At 40.6% G+C, this 23,928-nt stretch overlaps 1 protein-coding gene across 7 annotated transcripts in view; it reads right to left on the reverse strand.

The window, feature by feature from the left end:
* Nucleotides 1-21,760, reverse strand: part of trdn (triadin) — a 30,457-nt gene extending 8,697 nt beyond the window's left edge. For 6 of the 7 annotated variants that reach the window (XM_036147176.1, XM_036147175.1, XM_036147174.1 and 3 more), the window contains exons 1-18: nucleotides 21,395-21,760; nucleotides 13,813-14,025; nucleotides 12,236-12,286; nucleotides 9,827-9,952; nucleotides 9,675-9,701; nucleotides 8,184-8,210; nucleotides 5,148-7,058; nucleotides 4,351-4,479; nucleotides 3,868-4,077; nucleotides 3,724-3,786; nucleotides 2,526-2,564; nucleotides 2,329-2,373; nucleotides 2,169-2,237; nucleotides 1,986-2,021; nucleotides 1,848-1,895; nucleotides 1,036-1,089; nucleotides 508-555; nucleotides 131-412 (exon numbers count right to left, since the gene is read on the reverse strand). In XM_036147176.1, coding sequence (XP_036003069.1) covers nucleotides 131-412; nucleotides 508-555; nucleotides 1,036-1,089; nucleotides 1,848-1,895; nucleotides 1,986-2,021; nucleotides 2,169-2,237; nucleotides 2,329-2,373; nucleotides 2,526-2,564; nucleotides 3,724-3,786; nucleotides 3,868-4,077; nucleotides 4,351-4,479; nucleotides 5,148-7,058; nucleotides 8,184-8,210; nucleotides 9,675-9,701; nucleotides 9,827-9,952; nucleotides 12,236-12,286; nucleotides 13,813-14,025; nucleotides 21,395-21,413 — 3,397 coding nt within the window. In that variant the 5' untranslated portion in view covers nucleotides 21,414-21,760. The remainder of the gene's footprint in view (nucleotides 1-130; nucleotides 413-507; nucleotides 556-1,035; nucleotides 1,090-1,847; nucleotides 1,896-1,985; nucleotides 2,022-2,168; nucleotides 2,238-2,328; nucleotides 2,374-2,525; nucleotides 2,565-3,723; nucleotides 3,787-3,867; nucleotides 4,078-4,350; nucleotides 4,480-5,147; nucleotides 7,059-8,183; nucleotides 8,211-9,674; nucleotides 9,702-9,826; nucleotides 9,953-12,235; nucleotides 12,287-13,812; nucleotides 14,026-21,394) is intronic. The other variant, XM_036147173.1, reaches the window with a different exon arrangement.
* Nucleotides 21,761-23,928: the final 2,168 nt, after the last annotated feature.

Consider the following 23,928-nt stretch of genomic DNA (forward strand, 5'->3'; position numbering starts at 1 on the left):
CCAGGAATTTAGAATAAAAAATGTTAAAACATTGTTTCCTTGATAGGATTAATATAAAGCTACTACTGTTGATGTTGGAAACAAATTATAATGTGCTCTAATTTGGATAGAATATTCATGTTTAGCTCACCCTGAACTTGAGCTGCAGCTGGCGGAGCTTCAGCAGCTGGAGTCGCTGCCTCTGGCTCCACCAGCGGTTCCGGCTGGGGAGCCTCTGGCGGATCAGGCTGTTCTGGTTGTGCTGGTGGAGCAGAAGGTTCTGGAGGAGGGGGCATCATGGGTTGCAGAGGTGGCTGATACGGTTGATAGTGAGCATAGAAGGGCTGCATTGGTGGAGGAACAGGCTGTTGTTGATATGGAGGCTGCGATGGTGAAGCTGCAGGATGAACAGTCACAATCGGGGCAGACGGAGCTGAAAAAGGAGAAAATACTTTTTTCACCATGAGCCAAAGGCTAAATTATAAATCTAAGAGTCGCTCGGAGTCAGTCCCACATCGGTGTGAATACCTGGCATGGTTGGTGGGGGGTACGGATTGTCTGTGACGATGTGATGAACTGGAAAAATTGTGAGAATTTCAATTTATAATCTAACCAATCATTTACAGTTTTAAGCATTTCATGTTTGATAGCTTTAGAGAGCGTTGCCAGATTCTTGGTCACTGTCACGGCCCTTTCCTCTGACCTGCAGGGGCGGTTCCTCCTGCAGGCAGAGGCGGGTCTTATTAATTGGAGCCACTTGGGCTCATTATATAAGTTGGGCTCCATTAACACTCTCTCTCTCTCTCTGCTCCTCCAGGTACTCACTTTGTTGGTTGGTTCCGTTTGGTTTTGGTTAACATTCAGACACATTCTCACATACATGTTCACCCACTCATACACTGCACACACTAAACATTCTTACAGACTCACATCTGATCCCTGTTTTATTTATTTAAAGTTACTTATAGGTTACAATAAACTGTTGATTGGCCTAAACCGTTTTGTCTCCCCTCCTTTTTGTCATGGGCATTGAGCTGGCCTGTGACAGTCACCTACCGTACCATCCTGGGGGCGCCGGGCAGTAAACCGGAGCAGGTCTGCAGGGACTGACTGCAGCAACAAGGAAATGCACATTAAAATTGCTTTATGTAATCCACACTATTTGGACTTGAATAAACTGCACAAAGGTTGTTTTTGCAAGATATCTATAATTCAAAGTCAGTTACGTCAATACTTTTTTATTTTTTTATGCAGAAAGTCATAATATGTGACTGGAAACATCAAAATGTTAAATACATCCCAAAAAAGCTTTGGTTATGTCAGCAAATTGTGTCTTTAGTTTTATCTAATGCATGCTACCAAAGATAATTTAAAATCAAATAGTTGCAACTGTTTTTTTATCTCTTTATATCAATAAATTATACGTTTGATATTTCTGTATTAGATGTGAATACCAGCTTAATAACCAGGCTTTATGTAGCTCTTTTGGTTTTACATTTGAACTGCATACGTTTCTATTCATGTGAAGCCAGATATTTACACACATTGCATAAAAATGATAAAGGGACAATTTTTCCCTTTTTATACAGGATGTGTAAATATCTGGTCTCATCCGTATATTGCAATAAAATGAATTGTTTTATGCGTTATTTTGAAAGAAATAGTTGTGGCTATATGTGTTTTCAGAAAGGGTGAAAACTTGTCAGAACTAATTTTGAAAGTTGAAAAAAAGTTGAAAAATTCCACATTTATGCATTATACTTGATCATGGTCCCTGACCTCAGCTGGAAATAGATCAGCTTTTCTTCAGTATTGCAATAAAAATCTTTATTTCGTTTTATTTGAAATACAATGTGTAATTTTCTCACCTTCCTGTGCAGATTCTGCTGCTTCTTCCTGCTTTTTGGTCTCTGTCACTGATGAAAAAAGTCCAATAAAGGAAAAAGGTCATTTTCAGTTCTTTGTCATAACTGCGTATGTTTGACTTGGCAGAATTCATTACTCACCTGTTTTTGACATCCTGCTCTTCTGCTTCAGTTTTGCTGTTTGGATTGAAGTTTTTAATACATTTTAATTATTGTGTTAAAGGAATTTGACACAACTATCATGCACTAGTTTACTGATATGCATAAATTAATTGTTTTGATCTCCTTCATAAAAAGGATTTTTTAAATGTATTTTCCGGATACCTTTCAGAAGAGGAGCTAATCTTCGGATTTTCTTGACTTTTGGCTCCAGAGCCGGGAGTCTAGGAAGAGCTGGATCAAACGTTGGAGCGTGATTGAAGCTGTTACGCCTCAAATTGGGTTGATATGACCGATTTAAGGATAAAACGATAAAACGTGTTACCTTGCCTTCTCGGCGTTTCGTCTGTCTTCTTCACAGCTTCCTGTTCTTAAAGTAAAACAAGAATAAATGAACAGAAACGTTTCAACGCATCGTGATAATTAGTTTTCTGTGTTCTAAAAACATTCTTCTTATCCACAGAGGTGCTTAACCTGGAGAGATTTGGGCATTTATCAGAACACTTTGTTTTGTGTAGTTACCTTTTTTCCGTCGCACAGCAGAAACCCTCCTGGGTGCATCTAAAAGATAAACATAAAATTTAAATCCTAAATGTGTAAAATAAAGGATGGAATGTCAGGCTTTAATTCTGACACGGAAAAAGAAACAAAAACTTAAAGGAAAAGATCCAAGTCGCAAAAACTTTAAAGGTTGTTCCACTTTTTGATGCAAATCTACGTTCTGCTCTTCCATGGAGGGATAAAACCTTCACAAATGGAGAGTTTTGCAAAGCGCTCTCACATGTTGAACTTTTTATTATTTCATCACGTTACAACCACAAACGTTCTCAGTCATATTTAGATCTGTATCTACATTCATTTAGTCCACCATCCCCTCAGCTCTGATCAGCTTCTTGCCCCTGGAGGCCCACAGCATGCCGCTGCCACCGCCGTGTTTCACAGTGGCGATGCTGGGTTTGTGATAACGCGTAGAGCAACTTTCCTTGGTTCTCACAATGCTGGTGGTTCTCTAAAAAACATCAGAGGCCTTCACTGAACAGCTTTTTTTTCTTTTTATTTAACCTTTTTAATCCCATTGAGATTAAAAACCTCTTTTTCAAGGGAGTCCTGGCCAAGAGGCAGCAAAGTTACATATTGAACAGAGATACATTAGATTAAATGACAGGTACATAAAAAAAAAACATATCAAGCAAAACAATTACAGATAACAGAGGCTGTCTCAAATTCTTTCATTTTCAATTTAAAAGCATTTTAGGATAAAAACTCAGTCAACTTCCAGTCTTTGTAAAAAAGTCCACGCACAAGGAGCTGCGCAGATAAAGGCTTTCTTCTCTAGCTCTGTGCGGGTAAAAGGAACAGCAAGCAACAGCTGATGGTTGGATCTCAGGGCATAAGAGGTCACGCTTTTCTGTGTTTGTATGGCAGAAATGTCAGAGGCCAGTAATCCAAGAAGGGTTTTCAGTTTGCACCGCTGTGTGCAAACTGAAAATTAATTAAACACGGGTGGAATCTACTTTCTGATAAGGTGGCAACTGTGCATTCAGAGTTCAAGGGGGATGAATAGTTTTTCCCAGACACTGCTAATGTGTCCATTAGAGGATTTTCAACTGTTCAATGTTGAATTGCAACTTAAACGTGTTTTTTTTTGCAAGAGCGTGTCTGTTTGTTTTGTAGACTAACTAACCATGAAGAATGATGGTGATTGCATCCTGAGACAAACCTTTTTTAGCTGCAGCCTTGGCGACAGCCTCCTTGGCCTTTGCGGAGTGCATGCAGGGACACTCTGAAAGAACGAGGCAGAAAAGTAAAGCTGCAGTAAAAACAAACATGACAGAAGCTCGTCTGCTCAGACTCAGTTCCTCACCAGCTGGTTCGCTCTTTGGCGTCTCCTCCTCAGGTTCAGGCACAGGTTTCATCACATCCACCGTCGCCTTTTCCTCGTCTCCGTCTTCATCGTACCCCTCGTCCTCGTCTTCGGCTTTGTCTGCAGACTTCAGAGGCTTAGATACGTGTTCTTCAGCTTCCTCATCCTCATCCTCATCCTTCTCCTCGGGAGCAGCAGGCTGGCTGGTCTCTGATGGGAACCAAAGAGAACGCTAACACAATTATAAATAAACGAGCCAAAATAAACTCAGAGATCCACTTAGGAATCATCAGAGGTTGTGGCATAGTTTCCCTCTTGTTTCCTCTTTTAAAAATGTGAATCAGAAGTTTGCATTTGTGTCTGGATCTCCTGTCAAACCATGTTTCTGGTGCTGAAGAGGTCACTGCTCAGATGGTCATGTTCCTGTTGTAGAAATCTAAAGGAAACACACAGACTGTCACATAATTCACGGCTGATACCCACCGGCTTCTTCTGTTTCATCCCCCTCCACGCTGTCTTCATCAGCCTCCTCATCATCATCATCAGCCTCAGCATCATCGGCCTCGGTCTTTGCTGCCTCCTCCTGGCCGGTGACCGCCGCTGCAACGGTGGCTTCAAACATTCAGACATCAGGTGATGGTTAGAAAGTGACCAGATGTTACGGTGTGTCTGCTGAGCAACACTGACTGTTTAAAGTATCTTATGGTGGCACAGGAAATTTAAAAAATGGTTAAAATATGCATAATGTGTTGTTTACACATGGGGTGTTTAGTGAGCTATTTCTAATTTAATATCAAATATGTCATTTAATGACTTCTTTATTTATCTGTGGTGACACTTTTGAGCCTCCGTATATCTCACTTATTTAGAAAAACACCACAGCTCCAGAACCTGGGATTTTTAGGTTTCAAACAATCATAGTCAGGTTAAACCTTCTATATGTGCATCTAAGAAAATTATCATGAACAAACCTATTTATTTCAGCAACTCAATTCTAAAGATGCAATAAATACGTTTGTTTTACACGTCGCTACATCTCAAGCATTTCTTGAGTAGAACATTGCATAACACCAATAAGACCGATAAAATTATACAACCACAAAGACCAGACTGCAACGTGGCGCATGCAAGCATGATAAGGAAAAGTTTAGTGGAAGGAAGAAAGTCTGGCAGAGAAAGGTTCACAAGCAGCAAGGATAACTGCAACCTGGAGAGGATTGTGACGCTAATCCATCCGGTCTCACCAGGTGAGAGTGGGTGGAGTCAGAGCTTTTTCCTACCTGACAGGAGGATGTCATCAAGCCCATCTTCATCGTCCTCTTCCTCGTCTTCTCCTTCATCATCAGAGGGTTCCTTTGCTTCATCTATGTCTTCCTCTGTGGCAACAAATGTTTCTGACATCTCTCCCTCTTCCTCGTCCTCGTCGAAGCCGATCTCGTCTGAGCTCGTCTCGACATCTTCGTCGTCCTCGGTCTCGTCTTCCTCGCCCGTGACATCACTCAGGGATTCTTCGTCGAGTTTCAGAGCGCTGTCGTCGTCGTCGTCTTCGTCACCCAACACTCCACTGTCTGAGCTGACAAACGGAAGAACATCTGCCTCTTCCTCCTCTTCCACGTCTTCTTCAGCATCGTCATCCTCAGCGGCTTGGTCAAGCTCCTCCTCGTCTTCGTCAACCTCAAGGTCGACGAGGATGTCCTGGTCGTAGTCTTCATCTTTACCTTCATCTTCATCATCAGCAAACTGGTCAGAGGAAGCCACGGATATCTCGTCATCTGATTGGTCCAGATCGTCTTCGCTGTCGTCATCTTCCTCGTCAAAGACCTTTATGTCCTCTTCATCGTCGTCATCAACAGGTGGTAGAGGAGGCAGGTCTTCCTCACCTGTAGTTTTGAGATCTTCCTCGTCATCACCCGAAGCTGCTGTGGGAGGAAGATCAAGATCCAAGTCTTCCTCAGAGTCCTCCAGGATTACGTCGTCGCTGTCTGACGTCGCTGCTAGTCTGTCGTCTTCGTCGTCTTCCTCGCTGGAAAGAAGCGCTGATTCACTGATGTCTGAGGAATCCACGAAGGCGTCGTCGCTGCTTTCCTCTCCTTGGTCTTCGTCTTTGCCATCATCATCGTCAGGCAGGGTCTCATCTTCGTCGCTGTCTTCGACGGCAACCGGAACGTCAGAATCTGAATCTGGAGATAAAGCTGCCTCTTCCTCCTCTGAGGTGGAAACGGGTTCAGGAGAGGCCTCCTCTTCTTCAGAGGCCTCATCTTCTTCAGTGGCCTCCTCGTCTTCAGTGGCCTCCTCTTCTTCATCAGCAGCTACAGCTTCTTCAGTGGTCTCCTCTTCTTCATCAACAGCTACAGCATCTTCAGTGGTCTCCTCTTCTTCATCAACAGCTACAGCATCTTCAGTGGTATCCTCTTCTTCATCAGCAGCTACAGCTTCTTCAATGGTCTCCTCTTCTTCATCAGCAGCAGTGTCTTCCATCAACTTTTTTTCATCCTCATCTTCCTCTCCTGCCTCCTCCTTCACATCATCTTCATCTTCAGGTTCTACAGAAGCTGATGGAGGAACTTTATCTTCATCCTCTTCTATGTCTTCATCTGTGGTCTTCTCCTCCATGTCCTCCTTTTCATCCTCCTCCTCCTGGATGCCTCCTGTCAGCTCCTCCACCTCTTCTTCTTTTTCCTCTTCTTCACCATCTTCGGTGTCTGCTACCTCCTCCTCCTCTTCCTCCTCCTCAGCATCCTCCTCTTCCTCCTCTTCCTTCTCCTCCTCCTCCTCAGTCTCATCATCCTCCTCCTCCACTCCCACTGCTTCTTCCTCATCGGCTATCCCAGTATTTATTTCTTCCTCCTCAGCATCTTCTTCCTCCTCTTCCTCATCTTCTTCTGCTTCCTCATCTTCGGCTAACTCTTCTTCATCTTCTTCCCCCTCATACTCCTCCTCATACTCATACTCATACTCATCCTCCTCCTCATAATCCTCTTCATAGTCCTCCTCATAATATCCTTCCTCGTCGTACTCCTCCTCTTCTTCCTCTATTTCTTCCCCATCCTCCTTAGCCTCCTCCTCCTCCTCCTGGTCCTCCTTTTCCTCCCCCTCAGTGGCCTCTTCTTCCTCTGCCTCCTCTTCCTCTTCCTCTTCCTTTGCTGCTTCTTCTAACTTTTCTAGCTTTGTCTGAGCTTGCATTCCTATAACTGCAAAAATACATCTTGTCAAATAAAAGCAACCGCATGAAATTGTTATTAAAGATCAAAATAATTTTTTCAAGAAAATACTTTAATAAAATAATACAGAGATTGGCAAAAGTATTCATCCACCGTTGGCTTTTCACCTATTTTGTCACATTCTAACCTGTAATTTAAATGTTTTTTAGTCTTTTTTTTTTTGTTAAGGTTGGTGAAGTCAAATGTTAATAATACATATAATAATATATATGCTCCATAGAGCTGAGCTTCATGGAAGAGCGGCCAGAAAAAAGCCATTAGCTAGTGTTAAAAATAAAAGGGCACGTTTTGAGTTTGCCAAAAGGCACGCGGGCGACCCCCAGGTGTTCAGATGAAAATAAAACTGAACTTTTTGGTTAACAATGAAAACTCTGTGTCTGGGGCAAACCCAACATCTCCCATCGCCCCAAGAACATTAAGTCCAGGCTGTGAGGCAACAAAACATGAAAAATGCCAGTGGGTATGAATATTTTTGGAAAGTGCTGTAATAAAACAGCACAACATGCTGATTTTTATAAAAAGAAAATGAAGCAGACATTTAAAAGAAGAACAACAAACTGTTGTATATTTGTCATGCCTACACATATTTGGGACAGTAGTCTTTAAAAACGCTAAAAACTACAAATATTGAAGCTTCTTGTGTTTATGTGGCCTCAGATGATTTTAGTTTATATAAATATTTTAAAATGCAGATCTGTAAGGCTGAAACAGAATCTGAATAAGATGATGATGTAATGTGTTTTTCAGTTTTTGCCTCCCTTGCCATCCGTTGACTATGTTGATGCTAAAGGAACGCATTTGGGCCAGTAAATTAATTTCTTTGTTAGACGTCTGTATTTATTTAATTTTGTTCTTCTTTTGCTTTTTTTTCCTTCCAGGGGGCGGCACAGTGACAATCTTCTGCTTCTTCTTCTCTCACACCATCTACCTTCACATCCTCTTTAACTCCATCCATAAATCTCCTCCTTTGGTTGCATGTGCATGTTGTTGTTGTTGTTGTTTTTTTTAATCTGTGCTGGTGCTTTAAGTGATGATGTGTGTTTATGCAGAAACAAATGAGGAAATGCATCCAGGCAGTGAACAAGATGTACATACCTTTGCTTCTTGGTGGTAGAAATTCTCCTGCACAGTGAGCAGATAAAACATTTTAAAAGGCAAGCAAGAGAGAAACACACATTGCCACCATGCATGCACTCTTTCCCATTAATATCTAAAATCTAAGATAACATTTTAGAGGGAGGTATTAAACGTTCGTTAATGATGAACAAGGATGCTAAAGGACAACTATGGGAGATAATAAGCGTCTACGGTGTTTAAGAGCTAAATGTCCTGTTTTAATCTCTATTAGTGGGATGTTATGAGGTGGGCTCAACAGCCAGAATCCACACAGCACCCACAGAGGGCCACAAATCAAATACCTTTTGCTTTCTTAGTCTTCCCCTGAACTTCCTCCTCCTCCAACCATCTTGACTCTTTGAGATGGTCCATGAACAAAAGAAGCTTCGCTGTAAAAAGCTATTTTATATTTCAGTTCAGTGGTTTCCAACCCTAGCTTGATCTGTGAAAAACCATTTAAAGGGTCTCCAAAAGTCTAATTAAGTTTGGCCAAATCAGCCAAAGCAATAGACTCGCTATAAATTCAACTTTATGAGCTATAAACACAATAATCAATTCATTTTCTTTTTTTGTGTGTGTGTAAATGAAGATTGTTGAGGTTTGTTGGGCAGATGCTGAAAAAAAACTACTGGTTTAGATCCAAGATGTAAATATTTTCTAATACTTTTCCAACTCTGTTTGCTTTTAACACTTTCTAAAACTAACCAGAGAAACCCAGTTTGACTGATTTTCATTTCTCCGACGTGTTTCTTCTGACTGGAGGTAATGGTGGTGCTTTGGAGCGGCTAACCAGAGTCCAGACTTAAATCTGATGGAGTTCAGGGACGGAAAACTAGAGGCATGGACAACGAGGCTTTCCAGGCTAAAAGACTTTCAGCTCCTCACCAAATACAAATTATCAGTTGTGCAAAAAGCTCCTCAGTATAAATGTTTAACTGTTGTAACGCCAACACAGATTTTTCCATCAGTTATTAGTAACTTTGTCTCTGTGTCCCTTAAGAGGCAGTGAGCTGCCGACACTGAGTGTTGCACAGGGAGCCGGAGTGAGTTTTGAACCGGCAACCTTTGCAGGCTCCCTAACCACTAGACTACTACGCCCACTAACTGAGAAGGGTATAAATAATTTGCCACATTCCATTTTTCTGACAAACTCTAAAGAAAAATCATTTGTATACTTTGGTTACATGAAGATTATTTCCAGATCTAAATCTTCCAGAGTTCTGAATAATTGTGGGTCTAACCATCGACTCCCTGCTCCTCTTGGTATTCTTATCACACCTTTGAAAACCATAAATTAAAGCAGACATTCCTTTCATCGTCCTGCCCCAGGGGAGTTCATGTCTGTGGTATGAAATAATGACACCGAAGGTCAAATTTAGCTCAGGACAGATGAAGCACAGATGACTTTTCTCCCCTTCTCTGTGTCGCAGGGATCCTGGAAAGACACTGAAAAGCTGCCGTGGTACGAACCTTTTTTCCTCACTGCATACAGCGTCCCTGCAGAGAAGAAGAAGCAACTGGATGAACCACATAAAGACCCATAATCCTTCTGTTGCGGTCATGAAACCCGGTTAATATTCTCAACAGCATGCAGCGTGTGTGTGTTGAACAACTTTTTGTACCTTCCTCTTCCTCTGGAGCAATGAGGCTCACAGCGAAACTGAACACGGCGCTGATCACGTTGGTGGACTCATCCACGGCGTCGTTCACCACCTTCACAGGGTCCGAACTGAACTTGCTGAGACCTCCTGGTGGCGTACGGAGGTCAACAAGGCGAAGAACACAAACAATCCTTTATTTCACGTTTGTCAATGTGTCCACCAAAGCGAATAATTTCAAATTCAAGACTTTCAGAACGGCAACATTTCCGTCAAGCTCTTATAAATCAACACAGACTAATTTCCTTTCTGAGGGGTTAAACTGAAAGAGGGCAGCAGGGACTTTTTTAAGCAATGGGTGATTGTCCTGCCACACTACAGGAAGCAAAGGTAACCCATCTTCCAGCATAACCACCTCAGAGGACATTCCAACATAATGCTACACAACGAAGCATCTGAGAAGTCCTACAGCTCCTCGGCCATCAGCTGCAGCTGGAAACATCAACACCAGAGGTCTCAGAGGAGCTTGATTCAACCTAATCAGCATAAAGAATTGCTCCTTTAGAAAAAAAGATAACTATACAAGCATTGAATCAAGCCCACCTGAAGTTCAATTGTTCCAAAAACCCACAGGTTCTCGTTTAAAGTCAGGCATGAAACGTTGTTGGGTTTTGGGAATATTTGAACCAGAAAAGCGGCAGCTAATAAAACCACAAACAACAGAAAACAATCCAGTCAATGTAATCCTGCTACCCTCCTGTACAGGGCACAGATTTAGGTACCTGTGACATTACACAGTGCAGCAATAGTTATTCAACCGCCTGCTGAGTTTTATAGTTTGTCCCCTTACAAACAAATGAACAGTCGCTAATTACTTTACCAAAAGGATGTGCTTCACAGGAACGTTGAATATTGTTATTGCCTTGAATAAATATTTTAAGATTTTTCTTAAATAAGCAAAACAGCTGGATTATGAAAATCTTTATTTGAAAGGACAAGACTAATATTTTCTGTAGTTGCAAACCTCTCAGAAGGAATTCTGACAAACGTCTTCAGACTGAAGCTCTGAGGATCCTTGGCCACGTGTTTCGGACCATTATGGTACTGGAGGACCCATCCATGACCCACCGTCAGTGTTCTGACGGAGGAGGAAGGTTATATTTCACTGTGCAGGGCCACATCTGGTGAAGATACCCCGGAGCTTTAGTGCAGAAACAGCCTCAGAGCATAATGCCTCCAATGCCTCGGTGCTTGGCTGTGAAAATGATCCACAGCCTTTTTCTGCCTCCAGCAGGTTGAGATGATCCAGAAGGACGTGATTTTTATCTGATCTGACCACAGGACATGATTTTCAACGTTCTGTGAATCATTTAGATCAGGGATCACCAGCTTTTTGGAAACTGAGAGCTACTTCACAGGAGCTGTTTCGTATGAAGAGCTACCTGTACCAACCTTTGAACCAAAGAGTCACCTTTTTATGTAACACAAACAAATTTTGAATGCTTTTAAATCAATGTACATACAAGTCTGATTAAAAAGGGAGAGGAACTGAATGAAATAGCATTTTAAATACAGCTCACTGTTGGGTTTTGCTATTTTTTGAACAGTCTAGAGGGCGCCACACATGGTCCTGGTGCCTGTACAGGCGCCATGTTGGTGAAACCTGATCTAGATGTTCCCTGAGAAGTTTAAGATGCTCCCTCTGTGGCATGAAGATGCAAGGTCTTCATCCGTTACCATGTAGCGTGTATAATCATGGTGACTGGGGTCTTCAGATCTTTGACAAGCTCCTCCCATGTTCCCCCATGATCCCTCACCATTCCTATGATCAACCCCCATCCCAGGAGGCAAGATCGTGTTTGAAGCTCCAGACCAAAGGAGCTCGTTTTGTATTTTTTTTTTTTTTTTTACGTTTTTTTTCCATTTCTGCAGAACTGCATCATCTCAACTTCGGACCAAGTTTTTTTGTTGATGGTATTAAAACCTATTTGTGCAGATCTATAATTTTATACGGGACATAATAGCTCCTTGGTCTGGCTCGTGGTGGAGGAGCGGTTGAAAAGAAGGAAATGAGTCTCAGGATGCTGGATGTGTTTTTCATAATTATCGATTGATTTTCTGCCTCTCTACCTTAAAACTAACCAATTAGAGACTGTTCATTTCAGTGTAGATGAACAAACGCACAAAATCAGGACAGAATGAAAGTGCTTCATCATTGCACTGCTGTTAACCATCCAGAATGCTGCTAAGCACCAAGGCTCTGACCAAAAAAAACAGCTTGTAAATTCATCTAAAATAAAAAAAATAACAGAAGAACTAATTTGCAAAAGAGCTTTTCAGAAGCTGTGTTTTTTTGCTGCCGTAAAAGCCATTAGTAGTTTTAGAAGAAGCATTTGGGGATCTGCTAAGTTAGTTGCAGGTGAGAAGTCTTGCCTCTGCGCCCTGAATCCTTTAAAACCTTCCTGATGCCGGAAGAAGGGCGATCTGGTTGAATGAGAAAGAATGGTGATAAGCAAAGGTCTTCCTTCTTTAAGATGCATCGCACTCTCAGTCAGCGTGAAGTAAGAAAATAACCAAGCAACAGCAGTTTGATGGAAACAGATGGATGGAGGGAGATTTTCACGGTAATGTTAGAAAACATGAGCAGCTGAAATCATTTTATGGATTAAGGTTCGCTAGATCTTTTTTTTTTTAAATAATGGTTTAGTGTTGCTAGAAACATGATGAACAAGTAGAATTAGTGCATTTTTGTACGACAGCATTTAATTCAGATAGATGATATCTGAATTACAAAAAATATATTCAAATAGCTGCGATGTCAAAAACAAAATAGAAATGTATTTCTCTCTTATAAAGTCTGATTAAAAACAATGTGATCAAAACAGTTATATAATTGTTAAAGTTTAATGTTTTACGTGGTTTCTGTCTGTTCTTGTAAAATCCAGTCCCTTTCTTGTATTTTCCTGTTAGATTCAGTCTTTGCCAAATCCTTGTGTTCTGCATTTGTTTTCTTGCTAGTTCCCCACACCTTAGCAGTGTTCTTTTTTTTCCTTTACATTTACTTATTTATCTGTAGTTTTGTTAGGAGCTCTCATTTCTTGAGTTTAATTTTTTTTATATAAAGGGTTTTTTGTTTGTTAGATTTAATTTAATCTGCCTGCATTTAATCCCGTTGCATAGTGGATTATGGCATTTACTTCATTGTCTTTAGAATACTGAAATGTAATGAATAACACTGAGAAACTATGCCGTCTTAACCCTTAAAATGTTTAGATTAGGGAAACCAATGTCTTCCAGGTCAGTTGCTTCTGTAAACGTGCAATTTTCTCGCTCCTCCAATAGTTTAGCAATAATTAAAGATTAGGGTGAAAACTAAAAGAAAATTGTACTTTTTTTGGTATCTACCCAAACTTTTCCCCATAATTAAGAACAATAAGGCATGTTTATAACTAACATATATTTGTAAATGTATTAATTGTCTAATCAACGCTTTTAGACAGGTTATAAAATTGTTTAAATCTAACCTCGAGCGTGTGAAAATCACAGCTAAGATTGTGGTTTATGATCACTCTCTGAACACAGACAAAGTCAAACTACAATACCTTGTTGGAAAAGATAAGCACACATTCAAAATCCTAGAAAAAATGGGTCATAGTGATAACAGAATCCAATAAAACAATAAAATCATGGGACTTATTGTGTTTTTCTAGAGCGGGGGAGTAAAACTTGGACCATGACGGTCCTGCAACCTCTAGATCTGCCGCTGGTCCAACAAAACTGAATCAAATGAATTAACTACTTTCTTATGCACACAGGTTCTAAAGAGTTTGCTGATGAGCGACTCATGTGATTCAGGTGTGTTGGACTTTGAACACATCTAAAAGTAGCAGGACACCGGCCCTCAAGGACCTGCGATTGACCCTAAAAACGTAAATTCAACCTCATTATTCCTGGAAACGCCAGCAGGATGTAAGCTGGAATGGACCAAATTTTCACCATTCTTGTTTTACCTGCAATGGTCTTGTAGTCGGCCACATCAAACATAATGATGAACACGCAGGTCCAAGTGATGATTAGCGCCAGAACCAGGATCCAGGCTAAAGGGGAGCTGAAGGTCGAGTGGAGGTCCTCTGTAAAAGTTTTCTTGGGCACACGGACAGTCGTGGAGCCGGCGTCTCCCGCCTTGCTGTCAATGACCATGGTGGTTGTCACTGACGATCGTGCTGAGGAAGGAAACAGGGAAAAAAAAAAAAAAAAACATGGTCAAATCTAAAATATCAAGAACATCAAACCAAACAGAGAGTATCTGCCAGATCTCAGAATCCAGAAGGTGAAGAAATAAAATCAGGCGACACTTTTATTCTGGTTCCTGCACTGTTGTTTTAAATGTTATAATAAAGTAAGTAAAGAAAGCAAAGGGCTTTATTTGTCAGTATACATTCAGGGTTTATAGAACAAAACTTCGTAGATCAGATGGAGGGTTAGCCTGAGCCGCTGCGAAGGAGCGCTCCGCCACTAATGGCCGACCTGTCCATCATGTGTTTCAGGGAAAGAGCAGCAGTCATGATGCAGAAATGATTTTATGTAGTTCATGTTAAAGCTGAACAGTGGGTGCATTTTATATCACTGCTGCTTTTCAGTGAGAAGGTCCTGGAGTTGAACCCCAGCCTGTTGTCCTTCTACATGAAGTTTGGATCTTCCCTTGTACGGGTTCTCTACAGGAACTCCAGTTTCCTCCCGCAGTCCAAAAACAGATTTGTGGTTAATCGGTCTGTCTGAGTCGCCATTAGGTGAAAGTGTGTGTGACGGTCCTGTGTGTCTCTGCGTTGGCCTGTGATGGACTGTCAGCCTGTCCAGGGTGGACCTGCCTCTTGCCTAATGACCACTGGACTAGAGGTAGGCCTTTTAATATAAAATGGGTTAAGCATCTGTACCTTGTCAGCTTGTATAATTGAGTTGTTGTATTTCTGGCTTTTATTTCAACCCATAGTCACTAATTAGCCATTAAGCTCGATGAAACACATCTGCCTTCACACCAATGGTTTTTCTTCTTGCAAACTTTGCTTTTTGCAAGGATTTTAAATGGTTTGTGTTGCACTCCACTTTAATTCAGATCTGCTTTTGAGAAATATTAAAATCTGATTAGGGAAAAGGGTTAAAGAGCCAAACACTGGGGCGTTGTGGTGTGCCACTGTTTTATTCACCCGATAGGAATTAGCTGTCTTGGAGCTATCCCAGTACGTCGTTAACGTTGCTGTGGGTAGACCAGATGAACTGAAACCACCTGTTGATTCTGCTCAGCTCCCTGCCAGCAGCGACCCCGGGCTTCTTCATTACTGCTGACTAAGACGGCTTATAGGAGCTCCCTGGACTGAACAGTCAAGCCACAGTTTACCCTCTCAGTCCACTCTGGTTCCCACAGACCCGTCCCACGTCTACAAGTCACTGCATGTGAAACCTGAGCGTTTGTGGGAGGATCACGTTGGGACTGGATTGCATCTGGTGGCTTCACATTGTTGGCATGTTTAATGAGAGAAATGTGGAGATGATACAGCACACACTGTCTCAAACACAGCCAATGCAATAAAATTCCTTCTTATTTCTTGCTTCAAACAGCCACACTGAACCAAGAAGAATACACAAAGACATAAGACATAATAGCGTGCATATGACCAAAAACATAAAAACAGCAAGAGACACAAATCCTCCCAAAAAATATGAAACAGCCACACAATAAAACACAAAAAAAATGTCCATCTGCTTCAAATGTCAGTGCAGATCTAAGAAGAGTTTTAGAAGAGGCGTGTCAAATGTGAGATAATCCCACATTTCTGGAGCTGCAGCAACGCAAGTCCCTCAGTTTACGGTTCCTTTTGAGCACGCTCAGGAGCAGAACTCATAGAGAGCTTTAAAAGAAATGAAATGCATGTAAATTAACATTAAATGTATGGACAGCCACTGGACTGAGGCTAAAATTAGAAAGACATCCTTATTTTGTCTGGGTTCAGGTAAAAGACAAGCAGCACCCTTTAAAGATGAAGAAATTAGGAATCATTGACCCCAAATGGGGAATAAAGTAATCTAGCAGAGAGGTGAATCTTCTTTGGATTACTGTTACAAAGTTCTGCTGACACATTTATTCTTCTTTTGACCAGATGGCTTGTTTGAAAAATTATATAATTGTAGGAATTTAGACTGATCTGACTGAGATTTGTGATGGTTTGCTTTTCTTATAATGGGACAAAAAGCTAATAAATAGCCACAAGGCGCTTCAGAGGTATTACAAAATAGAACATCACTTCTGTTTTACTTGTAATGGCCAACCCTAACTCAGCGTTTGCATCTTTCTTTGTTTAAAAGAAACCTTTCACCTGCATAACAGCACATCATGCTGACATGTGAGTCAGGAGAATAGGAGAGTAGACGGTACACAGAAATCTCTGCGCCATTTAAAATCTGGACAACTGCATTGCTACTGGAGTTGCAGGCCAAACTTTCATGATCCCTCTAATTCAAATCCAACAGATTTAATACCACAGGAGTAAATATCACATTGAATCAGTCAATACAGGTTGTAAATGGACAGATTTTCAACTACATTTCATTTAGGGCCATCATCTTGTATCATTAGATCTTGATAGGTTAACAACTATTGATGACTCTGATAACTAAAGAACAAAAGTGAGATTTGAAGTATTTTGTGTTGTGTGTGTCATGTTTTCAATGTGAAAGTATAGATAAGAGGCTTCAGGACATGACTGGAGCTTTCTACCATTCATAGTTTGTACAAAGTGAGTCCAGCATGACATAGCCTCAAAAAATGTCTTTACTGTGACTATAGTGACATAAATATGTCTGAGCATTGAATTTAACGAAATTAATTTAAATATTTAAAAGGTCTAAAACTTGTTTATGCCGAAACGTTAAGCACAGAAAAAACAAGGATATTGTTTATAAATTATAACGTAGCAAGTGCGTCCTTTTGTTTCTGTAAAATAGAATCGGGTCATCAACATCGACTGCAAATTGTTTTCTGGTAACAAAAGATTTTTATGATTTAAATGCAATTTATCATTGGTGAATTAAAGTGAACCTAAATGGTCTTTACAAAATGACAATGCTGCCCTACATGATGTTTCTGGTACAAAAGAAACTTCTAATATCGATATCCGTTGTTTGGCTGAGTAAAAGACATATTTAGGTAACAAAAAAAGTCTAAAATAACAAGGAGCATCACCCCATAGATTATGAACTCCTTAATCCCAGAGAAAATAACTCTTGATGCTTCACCAAGAATTAATCTTTTTAACATTTTGTTGCTTCCAGATATGTTGGAACAGTTTGAGGAAGGCCTCTTTCGTGTTCTGAGACTCTTTTTGGTGTCCATTAGAGCCAAGACAGTGAAGACAGACCTTACTGTCCCACATCGGTGTCTGACCTCACAAATGTGCCTCTGGAATGAGGATCAGAACCATAAACACACTCCTGAACGTTGTGGAAAGCCTTCCCAAAAGAGATGAAGCTGTTATAGCCAGAAAGTGTGAGGAAACCATTAAAGTGAGCATGGATTAAAAATTACATGTTTTTCAATTTCACGTGTGAGATGAGAAAATACTTTTGGCCGCATAATTTATATGAAAAAGACAGAGAACATAAATTGTGATGACAGATTTTTTTATGCTACTATCCAACTACACACCTGGAAATTTCACTTTATAACTAGATGGTAAATACTAACATTGGGATCCAAAGGTTTCTGGCACAGTTTCACCAAATTTTAAGTTCCATAGAGAGGGACAAAGATCCAAAATGTGTTGGATGGTTAAAAAGTTATTTTTATTTTTCAGTACTTTAGAGTTTTTACCTCAACAAATGGCAATATGTTTGAATGTTCATGTTTGGATTCCTGAATCTTTCCATATGACTCAAACAAAAGCAAGACGTCATTCTTTGGTACCGCCTCCAAAACTTTATGCCCATTTCTTTCCAATCTTCCTGAGCCTTCCTTTAAAATTACTCTTTTGTCAAAAAGCTCCTGGTTAGAACATTAACATGTGGCATCTTCTTAATTAGAGACAAAGCAAAAGCTTGATGGGTTTTCATCAGCTTAATGCTTTAAAAAGAAAAGTTCCCATTCTACTTACTAAATGTCTATTTTCTTAGTTGACCTTGCTTGCTTTATATATATATATATATATATATATATATATATATATATATATATATATATATATATATATATATATATATATATATATATATATACACTACAGATTAGTACATTCACAGTGAATAGACACACATTGGTGTACATAACATTTTTCTCTATAACCTGCAGTAAATTTAAATAGTTTCACCGCAAAAACTGAATTAAAAATTAGTAAAATTTTCTTTAAATTAGTGTATTTGTCCTTAATTTGAGTAGGTAAATAAGATTATATGCCAATGGAATGAGTATTTTTACACCTAAAATAAGATAATTAGATAAACTACACTTGAAATAAGATGATGGAGAGGAGTTGTTCCTATTTTAAGTGCAAAAATCTTATTCCATTGGCAGATCATTTAAATTTGCTGCTCAAATAAAAAACAAATACACTCATCTCAAGAAAACTTTACTTATTCTTAGTCATGTTTTTGTAGTGTTAAAAAGCATTTATGAACTTTTCTAACATTGTCTGGTCTGTCTATCAAATGCCTCTAGAGTAAAATCGTTTGACCAATCATGTGAGCTTCTATTTGTCATCATGCTGCTTCTAAAGTATTAAATAAAATCCCGTCTCTGATTCCTCTTTTTTTTTAAACTTTCAGAAGTATCCCTCACCAAAGCTGAGTCAGCGCTTTGGTTTTCAGCTGACCCCTTTACCTTATCATGCAAGCTTGGATAACCGCCGATTCCTTAAAACCTGCTTTAAAAGGTGCGTTCTGTCATCCAGGCATGAATCCTCAGTTTCACGGCTGACCTGTCGCCATCTATGGTTTCCACAAGACTACCAGGGATCCATTATAGCCCAGCTGAGGTTGCTCACAGATTTCAAGCAGTGAAGTGTTGTAGTATCAGTCCTTTAATGAGCACAGAGGGCAACGTGAACGAAGCAGAGCAAGTGTGGAGCTGGAAAAATGAGCATCACAGTGAGAAAAAAAGAGAGATAGAAAAGTAGGAGCGCGGCAATCAGAGAGTAACAATAAAGTTATAGACTGAACCGTTGGATAGCTAAAGAAAGAAAAAGTCTGAGGAAATAAGAAAGAGTCTGACAGAAAGCCTATCAACACTGGCCTAGTCAAAGTCCAGACCTCAATCCAATAGAGAATCTGTTTTTGGAGTTGAAGATCATTGTTTTCGAGTAAAAAAAATCATCCAACATGAGCAGTTCAGCCTGGAGGAATGGGCCAGATGTGGAGAACTCATAGAGACTGATCCAAAGCAGCTGTAATGACTGCTTTAAAGGGGGATGAAGAGTTATGCACGCTGAAGTTTTCTGTTATTTTCTCATATTTGTTGTTCGGTTCACTATTTTTCTTTAAAAAAAAATCCATCTTTAAAGTTGTTGCCATGTTCCGTGAAAACACTCAAACAATACATTTAATTTCCAGGTTGTGAGGAAGCAAAACATGAAAAGATGCCAGGGGGAGTGAAAAGTTTCCAGGCCATAAATATATCGATGCCACATTTGGAACCCCTGCTGATATATTTTTGTACAACCATTTGCAGACAGGACAGTAAAGGAGGAGACATTTACATTACATAAATGTCATATTACACGCTTACAGAGAGATGAATCTTTAACTATTCCTCTTTGCCAAATATCCAGAGTCCTACGAGTGAATCCATTCTCACGCTTCTCCCCACAGGTTTCCTAAAGGATCCGGGTGAAAGAAGGCAGAAGTTCTGCCTGGGTAATATTTTTTCTCTACTCACCTGGACCTCTGTTTTGGATCCTCATCCTGTTAAAAGACCGGATGAGGACTCATGTTTCTGCCAGAGGCCATTAGAATGTATTTGCTGTGATATTGGACACTTGGAATTAAAACAGACCCACAGCATCACAGATCATCCACCATACCTCAGAGTGGGTGTGAGAAACTTTATTATATTCAACCTGTTACTGAAAAGCTGCATTTTAGTCATCAAAGCACACAGTTCCAGTTAAAGCCCTAGAAGAGCTCAGTAGATTCTTTATCTAAGTTAAATAGATCATATATATGTCAAAGAAGGGCTTCAAGTGGGAAAAAAGCGTTGGATCCTTAATGTCTTGAAAATTGGACTTAAACGTGTGTAATATTTTTATATAGATGTATTGATCTATAGATCAATCCTTTTATTGTTCAGAAATCACAAAGAACAAAAGAACAAAGCCAGTTCAAACTTTTATTAACTTTAAGTCTGGTGGCGTTTTGGTTTTGATGAGCTCCTGGTAATGAAATCTTCCTCAGGAAAACACAACTTGTTGTGATCATAAGGGTCGGTTTCCTCTGTAGAGTCGGATCTTTCTGATGTTTTAGGGTTTACACGTGAAAACAGCACAAAGTCTTATTCTAAGAGCACTTTTGTAGGATGAGTCCCAGTTTTGTATCACACTCTGCATTCATTTTCTTTCCTTGTATTAATTCACGTCTAATTTATTGCAACTGTTTTCAAAACATTAATATTGAGAAGTTATTTTGGAAATAAATAAAAATGCAGTGCACTCAGGGCCCCTGAATGGCTAGCATCGGCCCTGCTTTTATACCATTTGTCTGAAAATGTGCTCCAGGCGTTTGTGCAGGATTAGGTTCCATGTTAGATGCGCTAATGCTAGTTAGCGGAATCCAACCTCTGTTTTTTTTTTTGCAGTGAAGGGCGGATCAGAGCTGCTGTTATCATTCAGCTCTGATCCAGTTTGGGTCCTCTAGGCTGTTTTAGAGCCATGTCAACATCACAGCCATGACCGTTTTCCTCTCTCATCAAAAAGACCAACATCCACCTGACTGTACAGCAAATGCTGTGTGTAAAAACGATGTTTTTTGAGGCAAAAATGTGATTATAATGACTCTAAAACAGTTCTAAATTATTCAGAAAAAAATGCTTGAATCTCATTTATATCATAAAAATAGACGAGTGGATTAAATGTTGCACGGCTGCTCTTCTTTGTAACAGTTGCATCTTTTTTGGAATAAAGAGATGCACTTAGTTTGAAGATTGGATTTTCTTTCTCCTTTTATGACTGCATGTTAAGGCTTTTCACAAGTTCTTACCAGGACCTGTAGCTCCAAAAAAAGACGTTTAATCATTGAGTTGATGATCGGTCACTATCTGTGAACCAAAGCCAGACACGAAGCTGGTAAAAAAAGAAAAGGTAACGTCACACGTATCAGGTGACATGGATATGGGCGACAGCAGACCCAGTGTTGATAGTGGCTGAGCCTTAAGTGCAGTGAAGATGTCGCACAGATCCAGCAGTTGTATTAAAAAGAGCTGCTATGCGATAGCTGCATGTTTTAGATACCTTTTAAAGTTCAAGAATTTCCCATATATGCAGCCTAACAACCCTGTAGTGGTCTAATACAGAAACATGTTCACAGAAAGAGCACAAAGCGGTGATAAAGCCTTACCTTCAGCTGCTTCAGTCATGGCGCCAATATTAAATCCTTCCCAAAAGGCAATCCTCTGAGCAGCTTAAGTTTCCATGAAGACAGAACATCAGGATTTTCCCTCACTCCTCGAAATGATTTGATCCTGCTGGCAATCCCAGCATAAATGTTTAGAGAAAAAAAGTGCAAAACTCTTAAGCCAACAGTGATCACAACTTAAATAAATTTGCGTTTCCTTTCTTTTAGCAAAAAGTTGGTCCTGGATCTGAAAACTTTTCTGACATTGGTCTTTTTAATGCAACCCAAGTGGAAAAGGCTGGAGAGACAGAGTGACAGAGACCAAGTTTAGACAGTCAGTGTCTTTGCCCTTTGGCAGGTTGGACCGGGCTCCCAGCCCCCCCCCCCCCCCCCGATCCCCCCCGCCCGGCCCGACCAGCTCAGCCAGAATTAGACTGACCACAGGGACTGCTGCGATGATCCATGCTAAAGGCACAAGTGAAGTGACAGCTTTGAGGAAACCTTATCCCGCCTGCCCAGCCGGTGCTGCTGCAGCAGTCATGTGACCTTAGCGTGTCCAAGTTGTTATTGCTCGTCTTCTCACACACAATTTTTCCACGAGTTTGATGGAAAAGCTGAACAACTCTGAACCTAATTGGGTGCTGATGCATTCATGCTGGGTTTCAGAGGCTGAGATATTTTTAGAGGGGGCTTCTGCTGTCGGTATTCTGCTTCGCCTTTTAAGGCCAGAGGTGTGACCCCCAACGTCCCACCCACTCCCCCCCCCCAAGTGTTCACTAGTCTCTCTCCAGCAGACCTGCTCTGCTCCGTGCAGAGCTGTCATCGGGTGGTGAGCAGAGCTGACGATGGTGGAGTAGCAGTTAGGAGAGAGATGAAATGAATTTCTGTGCCGTCATGTTGGAATAAGTAAACAATCGAGTGGCTAAAGATGTAAAAAACATTTAGAATGTTGTCCAAAGGAGAGCTGAAGGTTGAGCAGAGCTTAGAAATAAAGATATTAAGGTACAATTAGGATTTCAATCTGAAAAACTCACACGGATAGAAAAGGCAATTAGAAGAATTTATTGATATAATATTATATATAATATAATAGTTTGGCGCTCAGACCTCGGCAGGAAACATTCACGCTGAATTATACTTCAATATGCATAAGCAGGTGTATGAGAACAGGGATGTTCCCCCACAGGCCTGAAACTGGTGGTGGAGTGGAGATAAACAAAGTTTTGTTCAGTCCATATGATGATCTGTTTGAGCTAGATGTCCAACTTGGATAAACACAGGTTTACGTGAACTGTCCATGATGAGCAAGCATGAAGCGACTGTGGAGAGGAAAAACTCCCCTTTAAGAAGAAACCTCCGGCAGAACCAGGCTCAACATGGCGGCCTTCTGTCGGACTGTTTTAAGGAGTGACAGGGAATTCCGTAAGAGTCCAGGAGGAATTACACTCTGATAGGGATGAGGTTGAAGGAGGACCGTAGGAAATCCAGGCGGAGGTTGCTACGATGGTGAAGAAGGGGATGGAGGTGGGTTGGATCCAGTCATCAGAGTCCAGAGACGCCACATTCGTGAGACGATGAAGGCCGAAAAGGCACGGAATAGTTTAAGGACCCTTAACATCAGGGAAACATAATACTTTAACTCTCTTACACACAGCTTGTCATATGTATTTGTGTCTATATGTGTTTTCTATACTGCAGACTGTGGCTGGTTATTATTGTTGCATTATTTTATTATTGTAAAAGTAAGCAACTCTTGAGCATTGTACGATCCAGAGTTAAATTCCTCGTACACAAAACCTGGCAAAATAATCTGTTTCTGAGCCGAATCACCAACAATCAGAACCAGAGGCCCAGTGCCTGCTGGTGTTTAGCCTCAGATTTATTTTTCTGCAGCATCTCTTGGTCAACTTAATGCTGTATCTTTCTTTCTTGGCAGTGGAGCTGAAGAGTCTCTCCGTCGCATTAAAACTATTAAACCTTGTCTGTCTCCCTTTTGGCTTTGCCCCCGGACAGATTCAGGTACAATCTACATTTGGTGATTTCATTACTGTCCTTGTGATAAATATCCGTCTCAGGCAGAAAACTGACTATCCCGTTAAAAAGGATTAGGACGGGTTGTCCTGTGGGAGAGGCCTGGATTACCTCCAAGGAGAGACATCCAAAGGGGCAATCAGAACACACAGTAGAAGTCAGCTCAGCAGACTCCTCTCGACGTGGAGGAGCAGTGGCTCTACTCCTAACCCCTCCTCCAGATGGTCGAGCTTGTCACCCTGTTTCTAAAGGAGGACGTTTATTTTAGCCGCTTGTGTCCGATACCTCATTGTTTTGGTCATGACCCAAACTTCATGACCACAGGTGAAGTTAGGACAGACCCTAAGATACTTAAACTCCTCCACTTGAGGCAGCACAAGCCACTCTTTTCTATTAACAAAAGTCAAAAGCTTAAAGAAATAACCAGTTGAATATCAACATTTGGAAAACAAAATATTTAAAAAGGGAGCGTAAGACCTTCTTCAGAAAGAAACAGCAAAAATATG

Source organism: Fundulus heteroclitus, chromosome 15, assembly GCF_011125445.2.
Source record: "Fundulus heteroclitus isolate FHET01 chromosome 15, MU-UCD_Fhet_4.1, whole genome shotgun sequence".
Lineage (NCBI taxonomy): Eukaryota > Metazoa > Chordata > Actinopteri > Cyprinodontiformes > Fundulidae > Fundulus > Fundulus heteroclitus.